Raw genomic sequence first — 11927 nt, forward strand, 5'->3', positions numbered from 1 at the left:
GACTTTTGATCTAAATCCATTTAAGATGCTTCTGAAGGGCTTAAAAGACAATGAGAAGTCAGCAGCTTTCATATTAAAAATATATGAACTGTTCAGAATGAAACATTTAATTCCCACAAAACCCGTATCTTTAAGGCTACACAGTCCTCACTCTACAGCAAAGCAAAAATGAATGGAGATTTGAGGAGAAAATCAGCAGGGTCTCTGTCTTGTGCTGTGCTCACAAGCCTGTGCTATGTGCTATGTCCCTATCTGAGGTTTTCAGTGTTGTGCTTGAAAATTATTCTGCAGCCAAATTGGCTCAATTATTAGGAAAAATTAGAATGATTATCAAGGAAGTGCTCTTATCCTGTTTGATCCCCTTGTTAGCAACAGCATTTTAGACCACCCACACCAGCCCTTCTTCTCATACCTTTTTTATGTGCTGTATAAAGGAGGTGGAGAGCAAAGCTTTAGATCTTCTGAACTACAGACCATATCAGATAAAGGATGGATTCTGTGATTATGAAACCAAGCATATAATGCCTGTCATGTAGAAGTGTACTGCTGCTCTGATTTATTTCCAGTAAGTCGAATTGTTCGCATCAATTGTTGGAAGGTTAGGTTTTCACTAATTAGAACAGATGTGTGTCTTAAATTATCTGTGGAAAATACATAACGAAAGAAATCCATGGTAAAGGTTTTCAATGTAGCACTATCATGTTTTCACTTTGGGGGTAATTTCAGAGGAAATGATACAGTGTGTCTGCACTGTTTGTACTGATACGACGGTTACCCAGCATATTGGTATTTACAGATTCTTTGCACTGGTATCTGACTGCATCATTTTCCTGGTAAGCTGTTTACATGGCATTTTCCTCTGTGCATTTCAGCTTGTGAAGTGATGGGTAGCTGCTCATCTGCTTTCCATCATAGATGCTCTCTCCATGCAGGACAAAATTCAGAATTTTATCTGATAGCACATTATACAGTAATTATTAATATATGCTTCAGCAAAATAAGAGATCTTGTAGAAATAGCAAATTTGCAGTAGAATTAGCACAGCAACAGAGCTTGAACAAATCCCCAGCCTTGAAAGAGTGTTATTTTTGTATGTACCCAGCACTGCAAGATGCCAGCAAATGCAGATATCTTTGCTTTTACTTTGTGTGCCATGCTGGTTTAGTACCGAAGGATAAGCAAAGCACAGTTTATTACTGCAAGGTTTCTGTTAAATCTAGTCTGGAGTGCTATTTTTCCTTTTTCAATGCACTGAATCTGCTTTCTTGCAACAGAATTTCCTCTCAGTTATGGGCCGAGAGCAGAGAATAGATGAGTGGCTTCAGCCATAGGAGGCTTTGGAGACGTCTGGTTTTCCCTTGTATCATTTGTGTTCCACTCTGTCAAAAGTAGGACGCGTCTGGGGAAAGATAGTAGGGGAAGGAAATATCCAGACCTCCCGGCGGTTGTGTCTGTGTGAATCAGCAGGTTGGTTTGCGCTGATGGAGATGGATGCAAGATAATAAACCAAGTACGTCTTTGAGAGAAAGCATGAGGCTCCTCTCTGAGGAGCTGCCGATCTGGCTGGGCAGAATGGAGAAACCAATCTCAGCATCAAGATGTTTTAAAATGCTAATCAGCTTGTATTCATTACCAAACACCTGCAAATGAAATTAGAGTAACAGCAAAAGCAGCAAACCTGATGTTGTTAAAACGGTATGAAACTGAGCCATCCTGTGGTCTCGCAGTGGGGCAGATGCAGAGTGGGCAGCTACGCGGGGCTGAGCGAGAGGCAGGTGTTCAGTAATTAATCTTTCAAACACCATTTCCTTCACTTGTAAGGAACTGCTGGTTTAAACGTATGGACAGTTCTCCAGCATATTTCAGACTTCTGTACATCTTGTGCCTGGGACATAGCTCAGGCCTGATATAACCTGCACGCAGTGAGGAGTACGTAGAGCGGTAGGGAGGCATCAGGGTGGACACTAACAGGGAGTGATCTGTGTCTCACACTTGTAAAAAGAAATGCTGAGCTGAGCCGAGCCATGAAAGAGCAAAATGAGATAAGAAGGAACTGGGGTGATGCTTAGAAGCAAGAAGCAGCAGCAGCAAGGATGGCACCAGTACTTTGAGCTGAGAAAAGATGAAAAATTTCTGTCATAGAAGCTGCTGGTGTCTTAGGCTGATGGATGCTCCAGTGGTCAGGCAGCAGCTGAGGCCATGAGTCTATTGTATCCAGGCACAAGGAACATATCTTTGAGAGGGATGCTCAGTTGGCCTGTTTTCTATGTGTTTTACATCAAGTGACTCTGCGCTGGAGGAGATGGGCTTTCTGGGGGACCTCGGCAAGGCAGGGCCACGGCAGGATGGAAGGGCGCGTGCCAGCACTGCTGCTTTGCTGGCAGCATGTCAAGGGCTTGGCATTTCTCTGGGGACTGCTGACTCCACTTGGGCTGGTTCTGCTCAAGTGCAAGGTGGAACTGCAAATTTTATGGCTTACTGCCATTAAAGCAGCATTAGGGTTTGGCTGGGGTTTCAGATGTGAATTTTTCCAGGATACATTGGGTTAACCTCTCTCTTTTAAGTGTGTTTGAACTTTGGATTTCTAGCTGTCCTGAAACTGGGTTTGGGAGTTCACGGTGATATATCCTGCTTTAAATGTTGTCCTGTTGGTACATCCATGCCGACATAAGGAAGATTTCTGCCTGGTAGTGGTAAGTTGGCCACCAGTGCTTAGCACATTCCTGTTCAACCTAGGACTGGCTGGTCATTTCTTAACAGAAAAGTTAGAGGACAAATGTTTTGCAGGAAGTTGCTTTGGAAAGTTGACTGCAGTGGTGGTAGGTCCTCTGAAACGTTTCAGGATCTCTGTTGCTCTGCCATCCTGCTACTTGTTGCCCAGCTGTCACCCGTTGCAGGCATCTTCATTCTGGTTTTCCTACTGTCAAGTGGGTCATATCCTTCACATAAGCGCTCGGCGGATCTGGAAACCATAACCCAGATGGATGTTCAGCCGACTGCGATTTCTTCTCTTCAAGTAATTAACATTGTTTGCATATGAAAGGGTGGTGTCTGCCTAAGTCTTCTGTCCCAAACGTACACAGTTTGTCAACTGTAGCAATTGATGTGGCTGCAGCTGAAAAGTTTCTCTAGTTACAGTTATGATTTGTTGTCCCTTTAAACAAATGCTAATTTAAAAAAAACCCTAAAACCGATGTATAACAAAAAATAGAGTTGCCAGTATTCCTTTAAAATGTATTATGCTGTTGGCAGTCAGATGGCAATATCTGATTTTATATCTATTCCTAGAAATAATATAATTTCCTCATAGTCCTTTGAATAGAGACACTTTTTCTTTCAGTAGCTCAGGTACAATTTACCTCTGGTCTGGTTCTTATTTTTATTGTCTAATTAGAAATACTGCCGCCTTCTAAATTATTTCACTGTGTAGAGGAGAAAGTATATGCCTCTTTTCCTTATAACTCCACTTGACCTTGGTACACTCCATAGGCATTACCGATTACAACCAAAGTGTGCAGCGTATAGTTAGTTCATCAGTGATGTACTGGACTAACTATTTGACCTGAAATCCTTGCATGCAGCATCTTTAGTTTGAAGTCCTGCTGCTGCGGCATTTTTTGCATTGTGCAATAGTCATGTGAATGGTCTTGTTGGCTTTGGTATGACCACTTGTGCAGTGAAAACTAGTCATTTGTAGAGGATCTGTAGATACAAGCCAAGTCATTAAATTCAGGAATGTTCTGCTGGTTACTCTTTCTAAGACCAGGCTAGGGAAAAAGCACGTTTTTGAATGTAGGACTTGGCTCAAAAATCTTGATAAATTAACAGGGATGGAGTTTTTTCATCTTAATTGTACATTTGACAGCTTTTCATAAGATATTATGTGCCATGTTTATATTGAGATGTCACCCATTTCCCTGAAAATTCTTTAATAGGAAGTTTTTTTGTTATTTTTCAGGTGTTCAAATGAAACAGTATTCAAAAAGGAAGATCTGTTTTGGGCGTACAATTTCTGCCCCACTCCATACTCTTGGACAGCACTTCTGGGCCTTATTTTGTACTTGGTTTTCTTTGCACCTGGTAAGCAAACAATTGTTTTTGCATATAAGTTAAAAAATTGTAAAGGTAAAATGTTGAATAGTGAGACTATGTGTTAAATTTACTTTTGAGTCCGGCCATTAAACTGAGATTGATCTTTTTTCCTAATTCTTAGGGATGGGTCCTATGCCCTGGACCATCAATTCTGAAATTTACCCACTTTGGGCTAGAAGCACAGGAAATGCATGTTCCTCTGGAATCAACTGGGTTTTCAATGTGCTCGTGTCACTGACATTTCTGCATACGGCTGAATATCTGACGTACTATGGTAAGAAACAGTATGCGTTCATAGATGCAGCACTACCGTTGGCGCGTAGGTTTTCCACTGATTCTGGATCACTCGGTTTTGTTATGAAATGTCAACTGTGAATGCAGTGTTCTCAACCCACAGTGGTTTAGTAAGACTGATACCTGATACAACCTGCCTGGATCATAGAGTTTAGTCCAGGTTTCATAAGAAACATTTCTGTCTGTCCTTAACTGAGAACATAGACAGTTGATTAAAAGAGGGGAGCTAGAAGAAAAACCCTTTTGACTTAGTGAAATGTGCTGATTCCCACTTAAGGAGCCAGTATCTGCCATTTTCCAGTTTATGATGGCATCCAAGGCCAATATCAGATAGTCCTTGCAGAAATAGCCATGTAAGATGCTGCTGCCTCGCTCCTAGCTGTTGATTAAATCCTGTCTGCTGGAGCCTGCACAGAGTTTGTCAGATTACTGCTCAGCCACTCCAGTACAAGTCATTTAAATTACATTAAGCTGCTAGGGAGTTGTTGTGACCTTCACATCATTACTAGTACAGAGCCTCGCAGCTCTACTTGTCATTCCTTTGAGTCATCAGTCCAGAAACACGTGGCAGGTAAATGTTTGTTGGTCCTTTGGTACCTTCTCTGCCCCCCTAGGTAAGGTGGGTGGCAGGGGGAACGAGCTCTTTCTCCCTGCTAATTGTCTCTGCAGAGGACTTTTAAATAATAATTAGGTGCAAGAGTTACAAGCACTATTTTAATCCTGACTATTTCTTTTTTGGTAAAGTTTCTCATTTTGGGGGGTTGTCTTAGAGTGCCCTTCACTCTTAAGGTAAGTTAAGAAAGTTCTTGCCTTTCATAGCTGCTTTTTTTATTGGGTATGCAGCCGTTTAATTGCTGTTTATTTTAACAGCAGAACGACTAGCCCAGAAAAGATGTGTATTATCTTCCACGTGACATGAAAGTGCTTTTGTTGATTTACTCATGCAATAAAGCTTTGTTGATTTACTCATGCAATAAAGCAGCCGCCTTCTACACCCACGGCCCCGCAGCTCGTTGTTTTAACGACACCGCTCCAAGCATTGCTTTTACGCACCCCTTTGATATTCGCAGCCTGCTGCTTCTGCCGCTCCCTCTGCTCTGGAGCAGGGAAGGGATGGGAACTTCTGTAACCGACTGTGCATGTTGTTTTACATTGCAGGAGCCTTCTTCCTCTACGCAGGGTTTGCTGCCTTGGGACTGGTTTTCATCTACGGCTGCCTTCCTGAGACTAAAGGGAAAAAGCTAGAGGAAATTGAATCTTTGTTTGAAAACAGGCTATGTACATGTGGTATGTCAGATTCTGATGAAGGGAGGTATATCGAGTATATTCGGGTGAAGGGAAGTAATTACCATCTTTCTGACAATGATGCTTCTGATGTGGAATAAGTTTCAGCTGCTGATGTATTTAATCATTTAAAGGCCTTCTGGGGGAAAAGCAGCTCTCTGATGACCTCACTGCCCTGCTTCTGGTCTGGTTCTCCTTTCTACTGTCTAGTTAAAAACGCCTTGATGTTCAAAAATGCTCCATTTGGGAGGAAATTCAATATGCTAGTGTTTTCTTGATAACTGAAAGCAATGGCTTCCAAAAGAGATTGTATTCCACAACTCTGTGAATTCACCAAGCGTGCGCGACACTGCACCGTCCCAATGTATTTAGTAGGGTGCACTGTACCAGATGAATGCAGAAGGCTATCCTAGATGGTCAGTGGTTGTCCTTATCTTCAATACTGACAAAAGATAAAATAATAGAGTAGCTAATCAGAAAGCAGCCAACATCTGTCAGATCCCCATCCCATAGCAGCCTAGCAAAGAGCTCTGCTGTGCACTACGACAAATGATGAATGCATAAGCTGCAGTAATGGTAGCCATTTAAAAGGATTAATTCATTAGGAAAATGCAAATATCTGCTATATCTATCAAAGGTAACATCTCCCAAATTTATCTGAAGAGAATTGCCATTTTTATTTATTTGAGATAACAAGTAGAGAGCCATAGTCACCTGGGTGGAGGTTCATTAGGGTGGTGTACGTCTGTGTTACACCAGGTTGTGTAGCCACTGCTGCTCTTGAGTACACACTACAGTCAGGAGTTGGTATTTGGCAGCCAAAATTAACTGCCTGACAGCAGGAAAGCAGAACTAAGTATGTGGCCGCACATACAAATGAACTGGTATATATTGCTAGGTACAACGTAGAGGCTTCAGTTAGTTGGAAAAAAAAAAATATTTTTGTTTTCCTTTTTTGTATTTGAATGTTCAGGCTCATGCCTAGTTTTGAAAACAAAATATCTTTAGCTAAAAGAAAGAAAAGAGGGGGAGAGGTTTTGTGTTGCTAAATGCATAGTGGTCATCCCTCCTGCGCCTTTTGCTCGTGAATAATCATGTTGCCTTCAGCTTACCTTCATATGTGCAGATTAAATGAATCCCAGCACATTTTTCCTTCAAATGCCCTTAGTCAACCAGTGTCTTGCTGGATCTAAAGAAAAATATTAGCAATGGGCAGAAGCCTACATCTCATATTAATTGCTTTACCGAAGCATTGCAAAATTGTCAAGAAAATGTCAAGCGCAAAAATTAACTTGGCTGCCTTCAGCCTGGTAATGAAAATATGAATGGTATTTTATTCACCTGCCATGATTTCTTGTCTTGGCAAATTGAATTTTATGCAGCTACAGAAAAATACTATGTTATTTTTTTTCCTTGCCCTTGACTGCTTAAAGTCTTCAGAGATATGAGTTTGAAAGCATCAACAATTCAAATTCTTATCTTTGAGACATTTGCTTCATGAAAGAATGTGGAAAACCTCCTCTGCCTGTGGGCTGCCCCCCATTTATTTGGTAAAAATACATTTCTTTTTCATTGTGTAAAGATTAAAGAAGTTGTTGGGTTCATTAGCTTTTATAGATTTGCTTTGTGGGCTTTTCTTGGGTTGAAAAATATTTTGAATGCAGGATTACTATCAAAACTGAGACTGGACATTTGTTACTAAATTATTTTTATTGGATAACATGGGGGTTTATTGTTGTAAAGAAGTCTGACATTCTGTTATCTGATCTTCTGTGGTGGGAGTTCTTACTCTCCAATTACTGAACTTCAGCAATTGGGTGTATTTTGCGTTATTTTCTTTTTTTACTTCATTAATCAAAGAAATATTTTTGGAAAGAAAACGTTTTAAAGCATCCTTCTGTGACTTGACTGGGACTAAAAGGGGAAAGCGTAGTGGACAGAGGGAATTTCAAACGAATCATTGCGAAGAGTGACCCAACCTTGAACACCTCCTGGTGCGGTGAGAGGGCTGGATTCTCACACCTTTCATCTTGCCTCCTCTTTAAGCGCACAATATTTTTATGCTTGAAAGCATCAGCTGTTGAAAATGCTCGGGTCTCCAGACCTATCTTCCAATGCACCCGCGCGGGATGTCTCCGTTAGGCTGTCACCTCTTTGCAACCTTCACCGAAGGTGCAGTACCTGAAATGAGAAAAAGCGATACTTGGCTTTTTCAGATGAGAACAAAATAGTTTTAAGGGCAAATTGGTTTCTTCCTAAACTGAAAAATGAGTGTTTGAAGACCCTTATTTGGAACAGTTTTGTCATCCAGAACAGCATGTGAATAGGTGTATAACACCTAATCTGTGCTTATGTGGTATCCTACGTAGAGATAGGTTTGAGTAGGTGTTCACTGGCTTTTCAGAACAGGGATTTACGGCTCTGATGCCCCCAAAAGCATAAGCCTGTGCTCAGCGTTACGTCTATGAACGTTCCCTTACTTGACATGTTTTGCTGGCGTGGGGTATAAGCCAGGGAGGGTGTCCCTGCGCCGGCACGGTGTCGGTGCTGACCTCATGCTTTGTTGCCCTTGTGTCCACGGGTAGAGGAAACTGCTGCATTTATTGGGCGTAACCACAGCAAAGTCACTGGAAAGATCGCTGTCACAAGATCAGCCTCTTGTTTTGCAGGCAGTGCTGGGGCTTTTTAGCAGCAGCAGACCATCTTTCTCTGCCAGCCTTGTTTCACAGGCATTCTCAAAAGTGGCGCTCCGTTGCATACGGCACTGGACTCGTTTTCTCATGCAACGCTTACTAAAAGCAGTTTTCTGAAGGTTTGCATCCCAAGGCAAAACAATTGAAACACGTGCATTTTATTCATCATTGCTACTGGCTGTGAGGGTGCAAAATATTTCAGCTTCTTTATTGTCACTCCCCCTTTCCCACCTGCAAAGAGTTGGGTTTAAGTCTTCCTTTCAGGGTTGCTTTACACCAAGATAACATTCCATACCTTAGAAACGTGAACCAAGCGTCATGTGTAATAAAAATGAGATCAAATACTTGAAATTAATCTTACGCAATTAGGGTTTTATTTTTAGAATCTGTGAACATTTATAATGTATGAAGAAGATTAAATAAAATGTTTCTATTTTGCAAAGATTTTTTATATTTGTGCATATTTTAAGTTTTAAGAGATTTTTGCTAAAGGTAGACTTAGTAACATTCCAGATAAAAGAATAAAAATACAGTGTAGCTGAATAATTTCTTATGATGGGATTTTAATTTATTAGGTAGCATCAATAGTATGTCTAAGCACAATATCGTTTTATTGAAAGCTTTCTGCAGAAGATGTGAAATTGTTTCTTCACAAGGACTGCACACTTAATTCAGGTATTCTGTGCATCAGGAATGCTCGAGTATTACTGCTGGTAGAGTTGGGCATATTGCTTATACACAATTTGAGATATTTTAATTCTGATTAATCTACTGACTCTACACGTTTTGGTCTAAGAGCAAGTATAAAAGAAACAAGTCCTGATGCATTTTTAATCTTTTTAAATTTAATTCACCCACAGTAGTTTGTTCACCATGTTGCAAATCTGAAGTGTTGAGGGGGTTGAGAGAATTTGCCACTTCTTTCTTCCCCTTGTCACTTTGCTGATCAAAATTGTTTTTTAACAAGAGGAGCAAACCTGTTTTGAAAATAGAGACAGAAACAAAGCAAGGCCCCAGGACTCATTTGGGGGGCTGAAGTTGCATTGCTACGCGTGCACCTTAGATCGCTCTCATAGATGTTGCTACCTTGTGAGTTGCAGTGACAGCCGTGTCAGAAATGTTGGGACAAGAGAGGATACATTCCAAGGAACATTGTTCCAACGCCAGCTTCTTTTTGCATGAGTTGGAAAATGCAGCATTTCACTGGTGTAGGAGTTAGGGTTGGGAGAGGAAAAGAAATAAATGATGCATCAAAAGCCCACAAAATCACTTTTCGGTAGAGATGGGTGTCGTAGCCAAAAGGAGCCATCTCTGACTTCTCTCCCATGCAGGAGAAGGATGGTGGGACCAAGGGACTCTACTTGGTCCTGTGGGTGGGAACGGGGGGGGAAGAAGCACACAAGTGCTCCTCTCCCATGCCCACCTGGAGGTGAGATGATGGCAACTGAGTTTGCAAAGCTAGTACTTTTTTCCTCGGTGAAATCTCTTTTGCCCTTCATAGTCACTCGTGTTGGGCACTGGGGAGAAGTTTTGACTTTCAGGGCCTGTGACAGGCCCTGAGCGAGGACCTTTCCTTCTGCCGTGAGGGCGTTGGGTGCAGTGCCACAGGCAATGGGCTAATTAAAGATAGACCCTGTACTTCTCAGCTTTATACCCAACTTTCTACTTCTCAACGTCAACACTCTTCTAACTTGGTCTTGAAATTTTACTTGTACTTGGGTAAGAGGCCTTGTTAGCTGAACATCACTAAGTGAGAAAGGCAGAGCCTTCATAGCATAGAGAGATCTCGGGGTAGAAATCAAGGCAGAAGAGACAGTTCTGCAAAGCACTTTAAAGAGTAAGATATTTGTGCACTTTTTTTCTGAGAGAGTCGAGCTAACCAAACCCATTCCTCTGCATTGGGAAGAAAATCGAACTTTGTGTACCAGGCCAGAAGCAGATAATGCCACAATATGTGCTTTATGGCAAAATGTGTTTTTATTGCGGGTAACATTTACAGCTTACATGTAGCTGCTGCCTATAAAGTGACTCCATCGTTCTCTGGATTTTAACAAGCCACATTTTTGTGCAAAAATCTTAGTGGTTTTCTATCGATCTTCATCGCCTTGTGTACAGTACAGTTAAGCATAATCCACAAAGTGGTCTAGGTTGTGACAGTGTTACAAATGTCAGCACAGTAAAATCTAGGTGAACATTGTTAAAGAAATATTGTTGTTTGTGATCCTGGGGGTAAAACCTCCTTAAAGGCAACTATATATAGATTTTAAAAGTCTGAAAAAAATGGCAGTTCTTATCTATTTTGTGTATGTTTTCATATAGAGAAGGAGTTTTTTATGTGCCAATAACCATCACTGTAGTGTTTTGTAAATGGGTGTTAATGGTGTTCCAGAGTTCTGTATATGAGAATATACTTTAGCCACAATGACCTGTTAGTGTGAACCAGCGGCATGTTTTTAATCTTACTCACACGTCTCGTCAGAGGTGCTCACTCGTCGGCTTCGGTAGAGCTCACTCACGCCAGGGGAAGTTTGACCAGCATCAGGCCTCAAGAACACAGAGTTTATCCAAATCCCCGCTTTTTCACATTGTCCCTAGACAGTATGTCACACGTGAATGATCGGGCACATGTAATTACAAAGCTTCAACTCTGGTTCTATTACACTCCTTGATTCTGTTGAGATACAGTTTGTCAAAATATGGTTTGGCCTTTTACTACATTTATATAAATATGGGGCGCACTGATTAATTATGAATAACGTCCACCTATTTCTAAAGGAAACATCGTTTTCTGAAGTGTTAAAATAAAGGCAAATTTCTCTGGCTGCCTTAAACTTCACACAGACTTTGGAGAGGACTGAATGTATGACCATTGTCGTGACTTCTGCAGGAGAAACTTCATGGATCCTCAGCAGATGTGAAACGAGGTGGTTTCGTGGTGCTGGGATGCTGCGTTACACCGCAGGCCCACCTGCCATCTGTTCGATTTTAAGTGTTCCAGTAGTCCCCATGAAATCGATAGGATTGTTCATACGCTTGATATTCTCCATGTGCTCGGTGTCCTGCTGGTCCAGGGCATGGCTGGGGAGTGGCACGAGTCGCATCTCTGCTTTCCATCGGGAATCTCGCAGCCCTACAAAAGTGTTAACTGGATCTTTCTGTGACAAATTCCATGTAGAATATTTGAGACATTATTGGAGACCAAATTGGCAGTAGTACTTCCGTGTTGAATAACAACATGCACATGACGCCATCAGGCACACTGTAATCCCTGGGCGCATGTTACGGTATTCAGTACAAAACAGATTTTGGCAAAACTAATTGTCAGGTTGTCCAAGTTATTTCTTAACCATGTCAAACGTGCCATTTCCTTTTGCAACCAGTCAAGCCTATAATGTATGAAAGTGTTGTACATTTCCTGAAACTTAAGTGATGTAAAATTATTTAATTGACTTCTGATTGCTTTAGTTAAGTTTGGTCTTTACATAAAAATTAATATCTTCAAAGAATTGTCAGTGCCAGAAGTGTAAATGAACAAAATAAAAGGTGAGATACTTAATTACAGAA

The 11927-nt window shown here is 41.2% G+C and overlaps 1 protein-coding gene across 1 annotated transcript in view; it reads left to right on the forward strand.

The window, feature by feature from the left end:
• SLC2A13 (solute carrier family 2 member 13) overlaps window positions 1–11927 on the forward strand; it is a 173499-nt gene extending 161572 nt beyond the window's left edge. Inside the window, exons 8-10 of the mRNA XM_075742048.1 lie at window positions 3959–4080; window positions 4214–4366; window positions 5545–11927. Of these exons, the coding sequence (XP_075598163.1) occupies window positions 3959–4080; window positions 4214–4366; window positions 5545–5771 (502 nt within the window). The 3' untranslated portion in view covers window positions 5772–11927. The remainder of the gene's footprint in view (window positions 1–3958; window positions 4081–4213; window positions 4367–5544) is intronic.

Source organism: Balearica regulorum, chromosome 1 (genome assembly GCF_011004875.1).
Source record: "Balearica regulorum gibbericeps isolate bBalReg1 chromosome 1, bBalReg1.pri, whole genome shotgun sequence".
NCBI classification, from domain to species: domain Eukaryota; kingdom Metazoa; phylum Chordata; class Aves; order Gruiformes; family Gruidae; genus Balearica; species Balearica regulorum.